This window comes from Cicer arietinum, chromosome 2 (genome assembly GCF_000331145.2).
Source record: "Cicer arietinum cultivar CDC Frontier isolate Library 1 chromosome 2, Cicar.CDCFrontier_v2.0, whole genome shotgun sequence".
NCBI classification, from domain to species: domain Eukaryota; kingdom Viridiplantae; phylum Streptophyta; class Magnoliopsida; order Fabales; family Fabaceae; genus Cicer; species Cicer arietinum.
In genome coordinates, this window is record NC_021161.2 from 4,339,707 (window position 1) to 4,362,320 (window position 22,614).

Here is a 22,614-nt window from a genome sequence, read left to right on the forward strand (position 1 = left end):
AAAAATAGAATTTTATTTAATATTTTTTTCGTCTCATTTTAAATGTTTTCTTTGTTTTATTTTGTCTTAAATTATTTGTCATTTTTTAATACCGATAAAATATTAATTGATTTTTTTTTTCTATTAATATATCATAATTTATTGTATTTCAATTCATCAAACTTTTTCACAAACTGTAATTAACGAGAATATTTGAGTAAATGAAACTCATTTTATAATTAAAATCAACACAATTAATCATTTTATTCAAAATTGTGCCCAATTTAAATGAGACATTTAATTGACAGAGAAAAATTGTTTTGAGAATGCACCTTATGTATCATGCATATGCAGGTGAATTCACCTTTCATTTTGATTAAATTTGATGTATAAATTCATATGATCCAAAAATTAAAATACCATGTTTGATTATACTTCATTTTTAAGATAGTTTGAGACAAAACTTTTGATATAACAATGCTATATGTAACCAACATTGTTTACACAAAAATCGAAGATTGTAATTTGTCTGACATGAATGACCATACATAGTTTGATAGTCAATATAAAAATCATTTATGGAAAAATTGGTAATTAGTTATAAAAATTAAGTGAATTTTTTATCTTTCGTTAAATTGATTTTCGTAACAAACAATATTAATTATGACAATAACATACACATAATTTATAATATAGCAACATTAATAAATTTTTTAATGAAATCATTCTTTTTCGCTAAATTGATTTTCGTAACAAACAATATTAGTCGTAACAATACCATACAAATAACTTATAGTATAGCAACATTAGTAAAAGTTTAAAAAAAATCATACCTCTCTATTATAAGTAACATTTAGATATCAACATTGCTTTATTTCTTATCACTTTTCGTTCTCATCTCCCTTATTTATGAAAATCCATCTTGAGCTAATCGTGGATTTATCATGTGGTTTTTGTATAAGTTGCCACACTTCAAGGGTGATTAATAATTTCTTGAAGTTTTTTTGGGTACTAGACCTGGTCTATAAGGATAAATTAAATATTTTCTTTTCTAGTAATATGAGTTAGAATGTTAAGCATAATTTTATTAATGTATTAGGTATTCAATGGACGAACGATCTTGGTAAGCACTTTGGGGTATCTATCTCACATAAGAAGGTTGCCAATGCTACTTTCATATTTATTATTGATAAGGTTAACTAAAGACTAAGAAGCACTATCAAGGATAAAATGTGTCTTTTATATGTATAGTAACATTAACCAAATATGTTCTTCAGACATTATTATACATATGTCATGTAAAAAGTTTTATGCCTAAAAAACTATTTGCGATGAGGTGGAAAAGAAATGTAGAATCTTTACGTGGAGAAATAATGATGCGTCTCATAAATATTATTTAGTGTCGTAAGAAAAATCAGCAAAATGTGGATATTTTTTTTGTGACGCGTACAAACTATAGATGATTTATAAAGTGGGCCATATTTGGAATATTGTGATTAGAAGTAAGTAGATGGGTTGTGCACTATCCAAAATATAGCTCCATATAGACCTGGTAGCAATTTAATTTTAACTAACTTTGTATTAAAAAAAAGAAATTCCATATCAATTAGGATTCTTGAAATCCAATCAAATGCTGACAAATTATTGAAGAACACTTGTTAAGAAATTAAATATAAATATATTAAATTGAAAATGTATTGAAATTGTGTTTCAATTTTTAATTTTGATTTCTTAATAAGTGCAGCACACTTGTTTGCAAGAAGAAATTATGGGACAAGTTGATAGAGGAACTTAATCTACATTTTTCTTCTTCTTGTTTCTTATTTTCATAGATATATTTCATCCATAATTTATTTCCTTATTCCATTCATAAAAAATTAAAGTATAGTTTGTCACACAAAACTTAGTAAAATAGTAAACGAAAACAACATACACCTATTGATTTTTCTATGTCTCTCTCGACAACCCTTATTTTAATTTATTTTATTTTTCAATTTTCAATGGTAATAGTAGTAAGCGAATAATAAATAAACATAATTTTAATCACTCACTATAGAAGAAGAGTGATTCAAAATAAATGTTAGTGTATATTTAAAAACCCTAGTTTAGATAATTTTTTACAAAATGGTTGTTTTATTAAATATGTAGAAGAATTTAGAAGTGACCACACCCAAAGTTGAAATTTTGTTGTCGAGCATGAATTATTTGTTCCCGTTATTCGAATTTTCCATTTTATTATTTTATAAGTTATTTTTAATTTTTATAAATATACATTTTCTTTTTATACTTTAAACCTCTTTATAATATTTTTCAATTCTTGCGATGATATCTTTTTTAATTTTATTTTGATGTTTTTACATTTAAACCTATTTTATAATAATAATCACTTTGGAAAACAGTGTTTGCAAAAAGCGGCGTTTGGGAAAAGCTACTATTATGTGAAGCAAAGCAAAGCAAAGCAAATCATCATACGTTGGAGGTTAGGAAGCAAAAACTTTTCATTTTTCTCTCTCGCTCTCTTCAATTCATTCCATTTCCATTTCTACTTCCATTCTCTTTTCTCAGCTTTGTTTTCTCATCCAATTCTCATTTTCTCTTTCAACATTCTCTCAAGCTGCTGCAACAAATGATTTGGTACCGCCAAATGCTTTTCATTTTTGGATCCGGTTGCATTTTTCCACAAAGTTTTAATTTTTTTTATCTTACCTTTTTGTTTATTTATGTTTTTTACTTAGTACGAATGATGATGAAAAATTTATGTGCAGGTTTTTTATGTTAGCATTCAAATGTGGTGTGGTGTGTGTTTATTTTGATTGTGTGATTAATAGAGTACAATTGATATATTCATGACTCATGAATTACCAGTTAGTTCATGGTTTTGAGTTGTGTAGTTGATATGTTACAAGCTATGTAGCATGGACACTTCAAATTGAGGACGTGTGTGTTCAGTGGCGGAACACATGTAGTTAAATTCAAGTACTTCTATTTTTTCAAATTATTACAAGTGTCAGCCTTGTGTTTGGTGTCTGGTGTCTGGTTCAGTGCTTTATAGGTTATGAGCAATTTACTTTGTGTGTGTTGTTAAAGATTTGATGGATTGTTTAGATCACTAGAAATTGCTGTTCTTGAATATTTTTTCCTCAAAGCTTATATGTTTGTACTTTGAATGAATGAAGAGAGGTTTGGTGAGTTTATAGCAAGGTGAAAGATTGCATTTTTCATCATTCCTACTAGTCTCTGACTAACTTTTTAATTAATTTGTCTTGCCACTGCATTTCTTTCAGCTCTCAGTTACATATTTTGTGCTTAGTGCCTATTTGTTGAAGAATCAAGGGAAATCAGATTTGATTCTCTAGGATTTTATTTTAATGATTATATCATTATTAGTAATTATTACTGATTTAATCTCTTTTACTATATAAACAGTCTAAGACTGTAGTAATAAAATATGGCAGTATTATTCCATTACTTTCTTCATTATTTATAGACAGAAACACCATAGTCTATTAGTTAGCTAAAGATTGATGCTGTGTTTGATTTGCACTACACTTAGAAGACTGTATTGTCTCAATGTAAAATACATAAAAAATCTGGATTATGCTTTTTACATTTGTTCAAATTGTTATTTGAGCTTTGTATCTATATTTATCAGGTCCATTTATTATTCTTCAAACTTCAGCAGGTTGTGCTAAGGTTTAACTGGTACTTGAAGCATATTACATAGTTTTTGAAAAGAGAGAATGGGTTATATTGGGAGTCATGGTGTTGCAGCCCTGCATAGATACAAATATAGTGGTGTAGATCATTCATACCTCGCCAAATATGTACTTCAGCCCTTCTGGACTCGCTTTGTTAATTTTTTCCCTCTATGGATGCCGTAAGTACTTTTTTCGTTTCAAACCAAGGTTGTTTTATTAGTTATTTTAGAATTTTATAATAATAAAAGTATTTATTCATTTTGAGGATTGTTGAGAATCTACACTTGATGAGGGGAGTGTTGAGAGTCTCACATTTTATGATTCATTAAGCCACCCGCTATATGGCTACTCGGGTTACGCTCCAGATGTCCAATCTTGGGTGTGAGGGGAGTGTTGAGAGTCTCACATTGGATAAAATATAACCTAGAAAAATGTTCATAAGTGAGAGGCATCCCTCACTTTACAAACCAGTTTTTTATGTGAAAATTGAGTTTTGATATTAATAACATGTAATAATAATAATAATAACATATTATTAATGTTATGTATCTTCTTCATCTTGATACTATCATTATCAGTTTAAATGAATACACACAAAGTTAGCCATAGCCTTAAGGTATAGTGGTATATAGAGGGTTTTGGAGGGGATGGAAAAGATGATAAACTTTCTCATTAATGGAAACAATACTATTATTTACTCTTTTGTCGATACTCTGGTTTAAGTTTAACTATTCTACAATGTTATTTTTAATTTCTTAATTTACTAACTTATACTCTTTTCTTTTATTTATCCTCATCACTCGGCATTTTGATCTTCTGCGATATTTTGCAGTCCAAACATGGTAAACATTTCTTCCTTTATTTTTGTAGTATTATCAGTAATTGTTACCGTAGTTTGATCATAAGCTATATCCTTGGCACTGATATTTCTTAAATTGTTTGGTTCCAGATAACTCTGATGGGATTTATGTTCTTACTATTGTCTGCATTGCTTGGCTATGTGAGTCGAACCCGAGTCCATTAATCTTCCTAATTCATATAGTTGAAAACATAATAGTGATGATTTTTCAATGCCTTACTTTAATTTTCATTTTGCCAAATGATATATAATGAAATTTGCAATTTGTAGAAATGAGAATTCGAAGTACCTTCAATATTTCTAGTGTATTGAGATTTCTTTATTTATCCAGATATACTCACCTCATTTGGACTCAGCTCCTCCAAGATGGGTTCATTTTGCACACGGGCTACTTTTGTTTCTGTACCAGGTTGGTTAAGTTATCGTATTGTGGTACCTGTTTCTTGATGGTAACCAATTCTGATAAATTTTATGCTTAAATATATATATTTGAACCTTTGTAAAAGAAGTCTTTTGAAATTTAGTTTCTATTTATTTATTTCTTTCATTTTTAGCTTCTATGTATAAAGAAATAGTGTGCTTTAGTCTTTTTCTTGTTGTGCGCAACTCTCACTTTCCAGAAATCGCACTGGACTCTAACTAATCTGAGTCAAGGTGAGTGCATTAAAACACTTCCATAACTATGTTTATGCTTATATTTCGTGCTAGACTTTTGATGCTGTTGATGGGAAGCAAGCGAGACGTACAAATTCTTCAAGTCCATTGGGGGAGCTGTTTGATCATGGTTATTTTCCTTCACCATGTTTTTCATTCTATTATTTTTCATTATGTATTCATGTATGTCATTAATGAAGATATTTTCAACTTCATTGCAGGGTGTGATGCGCTTGCTTGTACAGTATGTTTCTTTTAGCTTTGGCTATTGTTTTCAAACCATTACAAGAAAATAATGACAGTCATCTATGAGAAATGCTTTTCAGTTTGAAGCACTTGCTTTTGGGAGCACATCCATGTGTGGAAGAAGTACTTTCTGGTGGTGGTTAATATCTGCAGTTACATTTTATGGTGCTACCTGGGAGCAGTAAGTTATAATGTTCAATTTATATTTAGTAAATTGTTTTTTTCTTCAATAAATGCTAAGAGTCCTACACTGGATTGGAGCCAATTTTGTAGGGTTGAGTTAAATCCGACCCATATTTTAAGATGGTATCATATTTTATCAAAGATTTGTTGGACTACCCACTATTAGATCCCACTCAAGATGTCTAGTCCTGAGCGTGGGTGTGTGTGTTGAGAGTTTCACATTAGATGAGATATGACCTGAAAATGTATTTATACAAGTGGGAGATATCCCTCACCTTAGAAACCGATTTTGCAGGGTTAAGTTAGCTTTAACCCAAATTTTAAGAATCACAATATCTTTAACCTTTTATTTAAAAGTCTCAGTGTTATATATTATATATTGCTGTCTGTGGAGCATAGGAATTTATTTAACAATCCTTTCTATCAAATAAATGATGGTTCTAACAGAGTTGGAACAATGACTCTGAAAAACGATTTTCTGTTCTTGTCCTGTTTATACTGTTGTATTTGAATAAAATAAAATGTATCTGATTCTCAAACCTGCATCTATTCTATTGACAATTTGGCATGATTATATATTTTAATATTGTATTCTATGTATACTTTTAGGCAGTCTAGTGATATTGATTTTCATCTAAATGTTGTTTTGGATGCAGCTATTTCACCAATACACTTATACTGCCTGTTGTAAATGGACCTACAGAGGGTCTTATGCTAATATACCTCTCTCACTTTTTCACTGCTGTTGTCGGTATGCCCTTTCTTTGAGTATTTAATATTATATATGCTTAAAATTCAATGCATATTATTATTATTATTATTATTATTAATTATTTCTCTACAGGTGCTGAGTGGTGGGCTCAACAATTTGGAAAGTCTTTGCCTTTTTTGAATTGGTTGCCTTTTATTGCTGGTATGACTGTCCTTTATATTTGTGTTATTTCTATATTTGGGACCAAGGCTTAAGTTTCTCTGTTCTTCAATGCTACTTGCGATAATTATTATACTTATACGGTGTCCCTGAGTTTCATATCCCTAATAATTTTTTGTTTGTTTGTATATGGTGACATTTTTTTTTGTACTTTAACCATTTATTACATAAGAAATATTAGATCTATCGCATGGGTTAAAACTTAAGACCATATTGTCAATATGTTGCTGGAAACCACATAATACCAAATATACTATTACATGCTTATCAACACTTGAGAGAGGACCTATGGTGTGTTTGATTTGTTTTTTACTTTTTTGTTTCATTTTCACTATCTTTTTACTATCAATTTCAGAATAGCATCTTATTTTCATTTTTTCATGTTTTTAAAGAATTTGCTAAGGAACTAGAGAAGATAAAGAAAAAAAAATATAACTGAAAATGAAAATAGAAAAACAAACCACAATAGAACCTTGAAAACAAGAAAGATGAAAACAAAGTAGTATATTTTTCATTAAAAGTGAAAATAATAATTAAAAACAAAACATTTTTGTAACTGGTTTGAGCTAAGGGTTTAATTAGTTTATTACTTTTAGGACCAGGATACAAACCCTGATGGCGATAAAAAAAGATAATTAAAAACAACATTTTTGCATAAATTTGAAAGAAAAAAGTGAATGCTGTGTAGTTTGGGTAGCACTAGCACATATAAGTTGTGTGAGTTCCTTATAGTAGAGCTTAGCTTGAAAAGGATTATTGGTCTATCTATAGTTAGTCTTATTGTTGTGTAAGTTCTTGATAAATTGTTGTTTGATTTTTTAATTTACTTTTTGGATTGCAGATGTTCCAACATACAGCGCAATATTGTGTTTGATGATAGCTTTTGGGGTTATACCAACTGTTACATTCAAGTATGTAAAGCTAAAATTATTGAAGTTTAACCTTTGTTAGCATGCACAGTACGCCATTTATCATCGGCTTAAAATTTCTGCATTCTTTTCTAACTTTTAAACCTGATATAATTTCTTTTAAGTTGACTTTTAATTATGTTACTCCATCCTAATCCTAATTGGTATATTTATTGCATATTAGAATATTTTCAAGTATGATAGATGATCTCTTAGTATTAGCTTCTAGATTTCATTATACATTTCCTCTCCTAATTAGGATTAAGATTTTAGTACAGATTTAAATTAGCCTTAGTGTTTTGTATTTTTCATCACATCTAATTGGCACATATCAATTTAATGTCCTTAATCTCTCATTTTCTACTTTATTACCTAAACCCTATAATTTGAACACATGTATAGGATAATGACACACTTCATTCTTAGGGCCTGTTTCTTACAGTTTTTTTTAAGAAAATTATCACTTTTAAGAGTTTTCATCTGCTTCTTAAATCACTTTTAAAAATCACTTTTTTGGATATGTAGAATACTACTTCTTAAATCACCCAAGTTCTAATAATCAGTAGAAAAATCCCCGCATCCATGATAGCAATTAGCAACCAAGATTTTACAATGTCCATTAGGTGTTAGTTCAAAACATATTAGCTTGGATGTGTAATCTCAAGGAACGGAGTACGAATTCCTTCGGACACAGTTGTAAAATGGTCATTAGTGTCGCATCAATTAGTAATAATTTCCCCTTTCCCAGTTTTATAGAAAAAAACTAGAGTTTACAACATTAAAAGTTAAAAAATGATCCATGAGTCTGTATACTGTTTTTTAAGTTATTTGATGAAGATCTTTTCAAATGGCAACATTATCTGTTGTTTCCATGCAGTGTTCTTAATGTTGCAAAGGTTGTGAAGTCAAAAAATGGAAGTATGCCTCTTGCATTGGCAATGGTAACACCTTTTCCTATTCAAATTCTTCCCTATAAATCTTGTTGCTTTGTTGATGGGTGCCTTTTTTTTGACAGCTTTATCCATTTGTTGTCCTTGTCGGAGGAGTGCTTGTGTGGTATATAACTCAACTCAAGATGCACCATTTCTGTTCTCCTAGTTTTATTTGGAAGATATGCACATTCCATTATTCTTTTGTTGGCTTACTTGGGTGATTTTGGTGCAGGGATTATTTGTCACCATCTGACATCATAGCCAACTATCCACATTTAGTTGTTATGGGAACAGGACTTACTTTCGGATATCTTGTGGTAAGATAGCTGTCTTAAATCTGAAAAACTGTTGATTTTTGTATAGTGTTGTCAAGTAGTGGCTATAGTATGGCACAAATTGGACTCATCGTTACTGTTCTGCGATACACAATTAGTACAAAATGTTGTCAAACTGCTGGTATAGTGGCGCTATAGCTCTGTAACATAGTTGAATGTGAACAAACCGCTATTCTCAATGATCTGCTATTGACAACTTTGTTTTTTGTAAGGTAACATTGAGTTAGGCTTAGCCAATTCCTTAGATAAATTGGAGTTTTTTTTTATTTAAAAAATAACTACTATAATTTTGTTAGTAAATCACTAATTTGCAATAAAAGTTATTTGCTCCCCTCAGGGTATACTTCTAAAATTTTGTATCTTGCGTTTAGCTTCATTATGTGTATATAATAATAATCTAACTCCTTGTATTATGACTTTTACTGAGGGAAGCTTAATTTTGTAGGGAAGGATGATTTTGGCCCACTTATGTGATGAACCAAAAGGCTTAAAAACTGGAATGTGCATGGTATTAAGCTGTTTTATTTCGACGTTACTTTTTCAACTTTTTAAGATGCATTATTTTTTCATATTTTGATTAATGTAGCCGATTTCATTCAAGTGATTAATTGTTAAAGTTTATTACACAAAGATAAATTAATGTAAGCATTATTTATCTTATATACAGTCCCTCCTGTATCTCCCATTCGCCATTGCTAATGCACTTGCATCAAAATTAAATGATGGGTATGTACCGCGATTTCACATTCTAAATTCCTTTGATTGATGTGGTTTAATGTTAATTTATTACTGTCACCTTTATCTTAGAGAAATTGTTTGATATCATTTTGGCAGGGTTCCTTTGGTTAATGAGAGACTAGTTCTTCTTGGTTACTGTGCATTTACAGGTACATCTACCTTTTTCTGAACAAGAAGAAAAATATATTTTTTCAAAGCTTTTTAAAGTACATGCATTTTATGAAAATTTAAAAGGATCCATAAAATTGAGAAAGTCATTGATCACATTTATTCGTTTTGCTTGATTAATGTCTTTGACATCGTCCCATAAAGACTATTGTGATCGATGATTTTTAATTTCAATTATATTTTGAAATTTTGTTAATTTTGGAGACAAAATTGTCTGACTCCTTAAATTTGAAAGACTGAATTGACGGTTCACTTCTACTTTGAAGTTAAATTTTGTTATTGGCTTACAATTGAGATTTACTTTTGTAGTTTATTATATATTTCTTTTGCCTGATGGTTCTGTTTGTGCAAACACAGCATCACTTTACTTGCATTTCGCGACGTCTGTCATTCATGAAATTACAGATGCCCTTGGAATATATTGCTTCAGGTAAGTTAACCAGCACTAGATTAATTAGTTCTGTAGTCGCTTTCTTTAATTTCTTTCCTTTTTATGATGTAAAATTTATTGATATTGAAAATTGGTTTTCTATGCTACTATATGTGTGGATTATTTGGTTAAAGTTAGTACAAAAATCTGTGTTTTTGTTGAAGTTTGTTTTTTGAAAAGTTGGTGATAACTTGTCCTTAGTGTGGTTTATTTTTTATTTTATTTTTGTCTTTGTTAAGAACAATGTCTTTTGATTCTGATTTTCTTACCTTTTGTTCTATTGCAGGATAACTAGGAAGGAAGCTTGAATCTACACAACATTTCATTTAGGTATGCCCTTTATTAAATTTGTTGCCCGAGTTTTTGGATATATTCTTCTTTATTTCTGAAGTGTCAACTTCAATTTATAATTATAAAATTGATTCAGTTTGTTGAATGAGAGGAAAATAGAAAGAAATATGGTGAAACCGTGTGTTTAAACTACACAAATTTGGCTCTATATGTTTCAAAGCAATAACATAATTACAACTATTCTATCCCTATTTATAAGATATAATATATAGGATTAAAAATTAATCCTAAAAGACAAACTAAGATATTCTAAGATAATATCAAAATATTATTTTATATTCCAACACAGTTCTTGGATTCGCTTGTGTTGGTGTAAAGTGAGTGTAGATAAGTAAAATTGATTTTGTCATGCTAGATAAAATTATCGAGTAGGATTGATTTTGTTTGCAAAACATATTCTAACACAATTAGGATTTTGAGATTTTCACAAGAAGCTGCTCAAAAAATATTCTCATTTGAAGCAGTCTTTAAATTATTTTCAGATTTTTCAGTTTTTTCAAAAGCTGTAAGAAACAGATAAAAAGCCTTAAAATTGATTATTTTTTTGAAGTTGTATCAAACAATCCCTTAGATTGACTAGGAGAACCAAACACATGCCCTTAAATCAAAACAATATGAATTAATTTTCATCACTGCAGAACCAAATAATGCGTTTTATTTCCTCCATATTTTCGTATTAATTCACTAATTTTGTCATTTCAGCTTGCAAGTCAAGAGAAACTACTGGCAAAGTTTTGATGAGTACTAATTTTGCTACATGGAAATGGAAGTTTTCATTATGTATTGATTCATAGATAGACTAGGAGATCTATTTGTGGAAACTTTACTGTTTCACCACTATGAATATATTCATCTTAAAAAAGAAAATACCTGTGAATTTTCAATGTATCGATTCAGAAAAGTATTAAATGATTTTATATTTAGTTTGATAAATATTTTTTTCGTTATATGCTTTCACTTTTTCTTAATCAAAACTGTGGGAATGGATCCTCTCCATTTTGTCATCATTACTATATAGTTTTGGAAATAATAATACTCCTTCCGATCCTTAATATAAGAAAAAATTACAAAAAGATGTCAAGATCAACAAACTTATTTAATGCTATAAAATATAAATGATATTCCAGATATACTCTAGCATTAAATTTCTTATTCACACTAAGTGAGTTTATAGTAAATATAAATCTTTCATTAAATAGGGGTATAAAAAGAACTCTAACAATCAATGCACAATTGAAATGTGTATCTTTTTCTTATAATTAAGATTAAAAATTACCCCAAATTTTTCTTATATTAAAGATGGGAGGTAGTAACATAATAGTGTGATATTAGGTGCTGTGTATAAATACTAGTGTAATATCCGTGCGTTTCAGGAGTAAAATTATCTTCTATTGATTGTATAATAAAGATATACAATCAACTGTATTAACAAAAAATTATAAATGAAGTAAATATAAAAATTATCAGAGTACAAAATTATATATTGTCAACAAGAACAAGTAGAGAAGAAATCAACCTTTCTTGAGTGCCACCACTGGTTCAGCCATGATAATTGCTTTTCTCTCAATCAAGTTGTGTGAACATAACTTTGTCTTGTTTGGTTCTGCGTCTAGACCTTCCAAAATCACTTTTTTGGATGGTCAAATGTGATTTGGCCACAAATTTATTAGGTTTGCCCATTGGCCTCAATTTATTTCAGCTCCAAAATCAATTATATTTAAAAGTTAAGATTTCTAGCTTTTATTTTACTTATTTTTCAACTCAACATTTTTGTCCAACACTGATTATTTTCAGAAACAAGTGCAAATTTCACCATAAATAAACAGAAAAAATTATGGAAGTGTGAGTGGCAAGATAACGTCAAAATAAAACTATTATATGTGTCTGGGAGTGTGTGCATGTCTACTTTAAAATAAAATTACATGTGTATGAATTGAATCAATTTCAATAGCAAATATTGCTGTCTCAATTTTTTGGTGGGTTTGATATTTGTCTCATTTATGTGCTAAGAGATATAAAATAAGCAGTTTTTTTTAACCAACCACAACTCTGTCTAGAAGTATGTATTTGATGGGTAAAAAAAATCATTGTTGTCTAGAAATACACGCTGAGCATAAAAATGTTTCTTTTGCTTGTATAGTTTTGAAGTTAATGTGAAGAAGGGTGGACAAATAATCTCCCAAAAGAGAATAACATACATTTGCATGATATTTTGATCTCACTTGTGGTTCAACCCTTCTTTAGGGTTTCTTTTATAACTGGGTTTACACCATTCCTTCATCATTGGATCTGACATATTTGCCACATCAAATATAAAAATCCAATCCAGTTTTAATTATTAATAAAAACCCAAAGTTCCAACAACGACAATGATTAGATAATTTGCAAAAACCACAAGTGCAATAGATTTTTTTATCTATGTATTATTATTATTATTATTATTATTATTATTAACATAAACATCTCTATTTTTATTTATTTATTAGAATTCATTGTATATTTATTTAATTGGGCTTCAACGTATAGTGTTCGTTTTAATTTAATTCCCTTGTGTATTATATGTATTCAAGGGTAAAAAATGTTAGATTAAAATGATTGTGTAAAATTGTACAGAAAAATATCTGATCAAAATTAGTAATTACTTTTGGACTTCACTTTATAATATGACATTATAGGTTATAAATAATTCATAACCTAAGAGAAGAATGAGATTCCAATTAAAAATTTGCAACCCCTTTATACAAGGCAGGGGTGGATCCAACTATTGTGATGTGCACATGCACACTCTATGCACACTCTAAACTTTGAAAAATTGCACCAATTCTCTTATTTTTCTTGCATTTCGACAACTCTGATATTTTTTTTTTGTACCTTAAACCTAACACACCCAAAATCTGATAGCACTCTCATATTTTGAGACCCCTTTGTACATAGGCCTTATATGGCCTTCTCTAACCATCTTGGCAATTTCAGTGAAGCCTTCATTCCCATTCTAGTAAGGAAAACAGAATACAACATGTGGAGTAAGAACATGAAACATCCACTATTCAACAAAACCTGAAATCCAAAAAGCACATACAAATATGTTTCAACGCATATCAAGAAATAAGCTAAGTTAATAGAAAGAGTCTCTTAGAGAAGAGTTTAACATACCAAAATCCCAAAAAGGGTATATATGAAGTTCATTGAAGGAATGAAATTGACACCAGAGGCAGTGAGCACAAATGTAAGAGAAGCATGAATGTTAATGGTGATCTACAAGCCATTTGCCGTCGCAAAACAATACGAAAAGGAAAACAAATACGTCAGTTGTTTTGTGGTAGAGTTGTGTTGTTGTGACGCAAATTTGACAACAATTTGGATGGTTAATACAGTTCAAATGCATAGTTAATAACATATAGTAATGGTTAATGAATATAACAAAGTATCACAATTCAATAACCATCCACTCAACACAATTAACCACAATTTTTAGATGTATATTTTAACACAGATCATGGTTAAATGAATATTATGTATATTTGAACACAACTTGGACAGTTAATGGATATCATGTATATTTCAACACCTAAAAAGTGTGGTTAATAAAGTAATTAACTATTTACTTAATGTAATTAACCACATACTTGATCTACGTTAACCATCCAAATTGTCGTCAAAATTATTGTCAACTTTGTGTCAAAATATCATTTCTTCAAATAAGATGAATAAAAAGTTAAGAAATAACATTGCGGGATTCATTACCAGAGCTAGTATATTTTCCCTTATCAAGAAAGATGAAATCAAGACAAAGCCAACTGCGCCGATTGATCGTACCTGTAAACATGATTAAGGTTATATATTATGAAAAATTTGCGAAGAAAAAAGCCACATCAATTAGGTATAAGTTTGAGGCAACAAACATTACAATTGTGCACAAGAAAATTGACAGGCTCCAACTTGTTTCCAACCTGGTAAGATGCAAAAAAAAAGTAGCACTTGTTAGTCATGCCTAATACAAAAGACTGATTGTTATGCTACCAAATTTCAATTTAAGAATTTCATGTAAAATTGAGGTGAAGAAAGCCACTTTATGGTAACTTGGATTAAAAAACATATACCATGATTAATGACTCACTACATTATACAGTAATCTCAATATAATTTTAAGGAATATCATTACAAAATTCCATGGGAAGTTAATTTTAGAAACATATAAGTGTGTGACTGAAAGACATACCTCCACAGAGTACCCATTGTGAAACCAACTATACCATGCTTAAGCTGCATGAAAGAAATATTCACAAATCAAGTAATTCATAGGAAACTACGGTTCATAAAGGGTTAACAATCATTTTGGTATGTGAATATTTGAGGCACATTTATAATTCCTAAATGTATAAATGAAAAACTATAAAAACATCCCCGAATGTGTCTTTTGTTTGACAGTATGGTCATAGAACTTGTCTTTCGTAGTTAGTTTGGTCCTTGAATTTGTCTTTTGTTAATCAGTTTGATCCATAAATTATTAAGAAAAGACACACTTAAGAGGTTCTTTTTGCAATCTTAATACATCTGGAGACGGTGAACAGTACCTCACACATTTAAACACCAAAATGACTATTTACTTGTACACAAACTACACACACAATATTTACCACAAAAGGAAAAAAAAAAGGAAGCCAAATCTTTGTTACACAAGATTAAATTTCTCAACAATCAAATCTGCAATTCTTACAAACAATGGCCTATGATGTAAATTTTGTTAAGTCACACGCAAAAGATTGGCATGTCATTATGATTGAGTCTCTAGTAAACCTCTCTTCATCAACTATTACCATCTCTAGAGGGAGAGAATATAACACAATGTTTATGAGAATGCAAATTTGATACAAAGTATCCTCAAACTAATTGGCAAGCAACTTTTGCCTTCATAAAATAGGGTCCGTTTACTTTCTATAAACATTTTCAATTCTAACTTTGTATGTTGGTGGCTAGAATGAATGACATTTGGTTATGAATTCTTCTTCTTAATTGTGATAGATAGGAAATAGAAGATAGAAGCTAACTTAGAGCAAATGCATTTCTGGAAATACTGAAAAATTATGTTTTGACATTTTTCAAAATTTTCAGAAATATTCAATCTACTTTAAAATGCATTTTCAAAAACATTCATAATATCTTCTCTAATGTTTAATTTATCATTGAAAATGGAAAATGAAGTAAACGAGACCTAAATATGTCTGAAAGACCTAGCTCAACTGACAAATGCTGATAAGTAAGGCTGGACATCTTCACCCATGACCTCACAGTCGTGTATGTGAGTTTCAGCTGGTGTTTGTCACTCTTTCTACAGACCAAAAAACGGGACCTAAATATATTCTCAAATCTCATAAAATAACATTGTAGCTCACAATACTAAATAGTTTTTTTTCTTTCATAAACAAAATCATGCAGCATAGAGTTTTTGATAAAAATAACATGCAACACTAAGGAAAAAACACAAAGTTGATAGTCTTATTGCTTAGCGCAGGAAATTAATGAAGTTAAAATGCAAACTTACCAGATAGGTTAGAGCTTTTACTGGACCAGACAAGACAAACAAAAGTATAGTTGTTGCCACCTACATCAATAACAAAAAAAAAATGATATGCAACAATAACTATTAGAGTTATCCATTGCATGTGGTTAAGCAACTAGTAAGTCTAACCAGAGTTTTTCTTCCGGCATCAACACCCCATCTCATCGACGATATCACTATTGGCAACGAGAAGAAACAACTAAAGTAATTCTGCAACCAGAAAAGAAAAAAACCAAACAGTGAGGTGAAAAAATGTAACAAATGCCTAAAACATGAATTGAAACTTCTTTGTCAACCATTTTTGGTAATATACTCAACCTAAACAAAAAAGAAAAAAATACCCATTATTCTACTTTCTTAGCCAAACCTTAGGGTGCTAATGCACCAAATCAATCTCAGTTGATACACCAATGATTAATTCTTAAATTTGATTCATGAACTAAATGAGACAAACTTGAGTTCACCAAATAAATAAGTTGTACTCAAATATGTAAATCCATTTCCAAATAAATAGATTGCATCTGCAGTAAAGTTTGACAACAGTAAATCCATTTTCGAAAACCCATTACTCTAATTACAAACAAACAAAGATCCAATTTTTATTCATAATAACCAATTTTCAGCCAACAAGAACACATGCCCATTATCTTAATTCCTTAACCAAACAAACCAAAAAAAAAAAAAAATAAATAAATAACAAACCTCAATTGCAAGAGAAGTGCTGAAACAAAGCTCTAAATTTCACCAAAACGAACTCAAAGCCATTATTCTAGTTCAATAACCAAACAAACCTATTTAAAAAAAAAGACCAAAACTTTGATTATAAAAAACAAACCTCAATGGCAAGAGAGTTGCTCAAGAAATAGACCAAACCAGTGAGTGCAGCAAACATGGAACACTCAACCAACTGCAGTGTCTTCTGATAAACTTCCCCTTTTGGTGACAAATCCTGAAATTCTTCATCATTGCTGCAAATTGAAAGTTCAATTTTTGAAACCCTTTGAAGAGGGAGTGAAGGAGAGAACGGTAGGGGTTTGAATTTGAGAGGAAATTTGAGTGGTGGAGATTGTGGAAGAGAGAGAAAGTGTGGTTGGAGAGAGATAGTGTGGAGTGTGTTAGGTTTGGAAATGGAAGAGAAGAAGAAGGAAGAAGAAGGTTGATGATGAGTTTTCAGTGGAATCATGGAGAAGAAGAATTCAAGGTCGTGTTTGGTTCAATGGAAATTAAGAATAAGAGTTTAAAATTAAAATTTTGAGATTTTTTCCTTTTTTTCTTCTTCTTTGGTTGCCAAAATATGTAAATATCTACATTCATCTTGTGAAATTGTAAACATGTATTAATCTACTCTCCTAAATCATAAAATTTAAAATATTAATCAATTTTGTGTTTTTTCTTTTCAATAATCAATTTTATAAAAATATTACTAAATTACTGTCTTTTGAAAACTATAAATAAAAGTATCATTTATTTTTTCTTAATTATAAATCGTCTTTGTAAATAGCAACTTCTTAAAAATATATAAATTTACAAAAACAACTTCTTTAAGATTTTTTTTTTAAATTAACAAAAATTATATATAATTAATTCATAAAAAAACAACGTCACATATCTTACAAAAATTACTATAAAATTAATGTCTAAGGTGACATCAAGTAGCACATTATCGAACTTTAAATTTAGGGTAAATACTACCCGCGGTCCCTTAACTTAATTTCATTAACGTTTTAGTCCTTTATATTTTTTTTCCCGATTTGGTCCTTTATTTTAATTTTAAGTGACAATTTGATATTTTATGTTTTAAAATGTCAACAATATTATCCTTATTTTTTTGCAAAAATTCAAAAAACTCATAAAAAATTTCAAACAAAACTCATAAAACTAATTATCATCATCAATATAATGTAATTTCATCAAATTTATAACTTAAATCTTTAAATAGACTAATATTTTCATCTCCAACAACATCAAATAAAGAATGAAAAATATGAGTTTATTTGAAGATTTGAATTACGAATTTGATTAAATTTGTTTTATACTACAAAATATAATTAATTTAATGAATTTTGTTTGAAAATTTTGATAAATTTTTTAATTTTTGTAAAAAAAAGGATAACATTGTTGACGTTTTAAAACATAAAAGATCAAATTGTCACTTAAAATTAAAATAAAGGACCAAATCGGAAAAAAAAAGATAAATGACTAAAATATTAACTGGAATTAGGTTAAGGGATCACAAGTGGTATTTAGCCTTAAATTTATTTTCGTAGATATAGTGGAAAAGATATCTATAAAATTTGGCAATACACCTTGTTTATTTTCGTAGTTATAGTGGAAAAGGTATTAAATTTGGCAATACACCTCATTATCATACTATTGAATATCAATAAAAAAAATTAATCTCATGAGCATTAACGATAAAAATATTAAAATATTAATTTATATTTATTATTTTATTTCTTCTTATACATGCATTATATATTTGCTTCACTAGAGGTCCTACCCACATCTAACATACAAAAATCTATATGACAATTTAAATGTTAACGCTCAATAATATGGTATTGGAGGCCACATTCGACATTAAGTTTATTGTCTCAACAATGAGGTATTGGAGGTCACCTTCGACATTAATTTTATCGTAATTTTTGTAAAATTTGTGATATGGTTTTTAATGAATGAATTTTATATATATATATATATATATATATATATATATATATATATATTTAATTTAAAAAAATTGAAAAATTTAAAAGAAAAAAATTTCTCTTAAGGAAGTCGCATTTTTAAACTTAAATTTTCTTAAGGAAGTCTCCATTTGCAAAGGCGACTTATAACTAAGGAAAAAAATAGTATTTGATATATAATTTTCAAAAGGGAATAGTTTGGTAATTTTATTTTTTAAATTGGGTTATTGAAAAAGAATACCCTAATTTTGTAATTTTTTTTCTTAGATGAAACCTTATTTAAAATCCCCACACAATTTTAAACTCGGAACATGACGTTGAATTTAACAATATAACATTTATTAGTTGAGTTAGGTCTTATGATTTTTTTTTATCTATATCTTTTATCAAATGGATCTATGATATTTAATTAGTTTCAATTTATTATTAATTAATATTACCAACTTAATATTTTTAAGTCTTAGTTCAACTTACAAATGACAAAATTGTTAGGTTGAACATCATGTCTCGGGTTCGATTCTGAGACTTCACAATTGTGTGTGTGAGTTTCTAATATTATTTACTATTTTGTCTACAAAAAAGAAAAGAAAATATTACCAACTTAATTTCATCTTAATCCTTACAAATACTAATGGTAGACCAATTTGATTAAACTTTTTAATTTTAAGAATCATATTAGAGTATTGATAATGTGAATGATTAGATAGATACATTTTTATATTTTAAAGGATCAACGCATATATTTAATTAGAAACTATCGTTTATAGAATTTGTAGGGTGTTGAATTAACTTCAATTTTTTAATGATTTATTCGATAATGAATTTGTTGAAATTTGTTCATGAATTAAATGAGTTAAAATTTGTGAGTTGAACTTGCGTGAGATATATTTCGACTCGTTTGGTTCATATATTAGATGTAAATTAAAGTTGGCGATATTATGTATTAAGTGAGTGTCAAATGTGAGTAAGAAGTCTTCTATTTGATGAAAAGTGAATGTTTAGAAATATATAAGTGAAATGACATATATATCAAATGTCTTAAAATTTTAGATAGACATGTGATGTCTTAATCTTGTGTGCTTATTGTTAGCCCAATGTGATGATTTCTTTGGGCTTTAACTTTCTTTGCAACCCAACATCGATAACAGAGCCGATGATTTGACATAGGCAACTGACTCTTTGTATTGATCATTTCAAATGGATGAATGGACTCATATTTGAAGATGAGGTTTAAGAGTGTTAAATGCAAGAAGTCTTATATTTGATGAAAAGTGAGTGTTTAGAAACATATAAGTGAAATGACATATATATATATATATATATATATATATATATATATCCAATGTCTTAAAGGTTTAGATAGTTATGTGATATCTAAATCTTGTCTGCTTATTGTTAGCCAAATGTGATGATTTCTTTGTGCTTTAACTTTCCTCGCAACCCAGCATCGATAACGGAGCCGATGGTTTGACATAAGCAACCAACTCTTTGTATCGATAATTCCAAATGGATGAATGAACTGACATTTGAAGATGAGGTTGGAGAGTGTTAAATGCGAGTAAGAAATCCTACATTAAATATATATGTTAGTGTTTACCCACATAATCTTAGGCTCCTCTCACAACTCAACATGAATAAACCAATTTCATTTTGTTATACCGACAAAATTATATAACTTTGATCAATAATCTAAGAGAAGTTTCTTCTATCGATAGAGAGAAAACATAATTAACTAAATAAATGATTAATATTTTTACATATCTTTTAGTATGGTTGAAAGATAGGAATTTTTTTTTCCTCCTCCTAAATACACTTTGGTAATATATATTTCGTATCAAAATATACTCATTTTAAAAAATGCAGAAAATTAAAAATAATTAGGAAAAATAAAAACTCTGTTAGATAATACTATTATATATTAGTAGTAAGGGTATTTTAGACAATTCTATTCTTTTATATATATACTCATTGTAACCCTATTAACTTCAGTTTGGTTCATTATATGTTATGAAACGTGGTTGTTTCTCTTCTTCCTCTTTTCATTGTTAACATGGTATCAAGGAGATTTGATTGATTTTTGGATCTATCGTAGAGAAGAGAGAGACTATTTTGATAGGAAAGACAACCACCAAAAGAGAAAAGAGAAGAGTAACCATATTCCCGATTTTGTTAAATCAGACTCACAAAAACATCGATTGCGAATTCATTAACCGTTGGATCTGGCTGATTTTTGGACAGAAGGTTCGCAACATTCAGGTATTCGTTTTCAACGGTCGTATCGGTGAAATGACATCTGTAGGGGGAGAAATTGGGCTCGCACAACACCAGATTATCCCTAATTTATTTTGTCTCAGTGATTGTATTTGTCATATTTTCCTGTCATTATTTGTTATGGCTGATGCTAAGGATGATTCTCTTCAAGCACATTGTCCGAAATTGGGGAGAACACATAAGAAGAATTTTAGGGGGTCATCGTCCAATGTTGTTGCTTCTGCTCCTTCTACCATTGGCTCTAGTTCTGGTTATGTATACTCATCTAAGATTGCTTCCCAAATATTTGATATTGCAGAACAACTTCAAAAAAACTTCTTGCCACTCAATCACATGTCATGTCTGCCACCTCTTCTAAAGGTTTGAACTCCTCTGGTATGTCAGATATATCTCCTTCCATATGGATTCTTGATTCGGAAGCATCTCATCATATGACATACGATGATAAATCTTTTGTGTCTGTGAAACCTGTCTCGTATGTGTCGGTTATGACTGATGATGGCACTCATATGCCACTAGCAGGCGTTGGTTCTGTCTCCACACCTAACATGTCTCTTTCTGATGTTTATTATATTCCTAATCTTACTTTGAGTCTTGCTTCTGTTAGTCAAATATGTGATCTCAGTTATTCGGTTATGTTTTCTTCCACTTCTTGTTGTGTGCAGGATCCACATTCCGAGAGGCTGATTGGGACATGTCATAAACAATGGGGACTTTATGTTTTGGATGACCTGCGACTCCTAGATACTACAGCCTCCACAACTACTGCTGACTTATTATCTAGTTTTCGCTTGAATTCCTTATCTTCTAGTTTTTATCTATGGCATTCTCGCCTTGGACATGTTTCTGCTTCTAGATTAAAATATTTGGCTTCAACTGGAGCCTTAGGAAAGTTACAAACCTGTGATATCTCAGATTGTTATGGTTGTAAACTTGTCAAACATGAGTTTTGGGGAGAAGCAGTTCTTACTGCTGTTCATGCTATTAATAGAATTCCATCCTCTATCATATCAGGTTTGTCTCCCTTTGAAAAATTATATGCTTCTACCCCTGATTACTATTCTTTGAAAGTTTTTGGTTCTACTTGTTTTGTTCTTCGCCCTCAAGTAGAGCGCAGTAAGTTGTCTTCTCGTTCAGCCATGTGTGTTTTTCTTGGTTATGGGGATGGTCAAAAGGGTTATCGTTGTTATGATCCTCATGCAAGAAAACTTTATGTATCTCGTAATGTTGTTTTTCTTGAGCACATTCCTTTTTACTCTGTTTCCTCTGATTCTCAGATTACTAAGAGTTCTGAACTAACCCATATTGATCCTTTGGTCCTAATGATTATGCTTCTGGTGATTGTAATGTTGAGAATTACGGGACAAATACTAATCCTCCACATGATGACATCCCTCTTGCCCCCCCGGTTGTTCAACCACCTCCTGCGATTGTTGATCCTCCTCGTTACCCCTCTCGTCAACGTAAGTCTACTCAGTTACCTGATTTTGTCTATTCCACTTACTCAACTTCATTTGTTTCTTTCTTAACCTCTATTCACAGTTTGTGAGCCCTCTTCATATAAAGAGGTTGTTCTTGATCCTCTTTGGCAGCAGGCTATGACAGAAGAACTTTCTGCATTGCACAAAACCAATACTTGGGAATTAGTACCTATTCCTTCTGGAAAACGTGCTATTGGGTCTCG

At 29.8% G+C, this 22,614-nt stretch overlaps 2 protein-coding genes across 2 annotated transcripts; one reads left to right on the top strand and one right to left on the bottom strand.

Moving 5' to 3' along the window:
- Positions 1–2,439: 2,439 nt before the first annotated feature.
- Positions 2,440–11,359, top strand: LOC101512358 (choline/ethanolaminephosphotransferase 1). Its single transcript, XM_004489484.4, has 20 exons — positions 2,440–2,613; positions 3,659–3,856; positions 4,510–4,519; positions 4,627–4,677; positions 4,868–4,945; positions 5,245–5,320; positions 5,412–5,434; positions 5,517–5,617; positions 6,276–6,370; positions 6,464–6,532; positions 7,392–7,461; positions 8,336–8,399; positions 8,474–8,514; positions 8,623–8,707; positions 9,171–9,233; positions 9,393–9,451; positions 9,560–9,612; positions 9,989–10,061; positions 10,348–10,391; positions 11,115–11,359. The coding sequence occupies exons 2-19, from the start codon at positions 3,720–3,722 to the stop codon at positions 10,367–10,369; spliced, it is 1,170 nt and encodes a 389-aa protein (XP_004489541.1). The 5' UTR covers positions 2,440–2,613; positions 3,659–3,719; the 3' UTR covers positions 10,370–10,391; positions 11,115–11,359.
- A 1,673-nt stretch (positions 11,360–13,032) lies between these two features.
- LOC101513327 (uncharacterized) lies at positions 13,033–17,266 on the bottom strand. The gene is made up of 8 exons (XM_004489487.4): positions 16,808–17,266; positions 16,102–16,182; positions 15,955–16,014; positions 14,632–14,675; positions 14,320–14,362; positions 14,157–14,228; positions 13,566–13,667; positions 13,033–13,469 (listed from the first exon to the last, which is right to left on the bottom strand). The coding sequence occupies exons 1-8, from the start codon at positions 17,153–17,155 to the stop codon at positions 13,350–13,352; spliced, it is 870 nt and encodes a 289-aa protein (XP_004489544.1). The 5' UTR covers positions 17,156–17,266; the 3' UTR covers positions 13,033–13,349.
- Between the last annotated feature and the right edge of the window lie 5,348 nt (positions 17,267–22,614).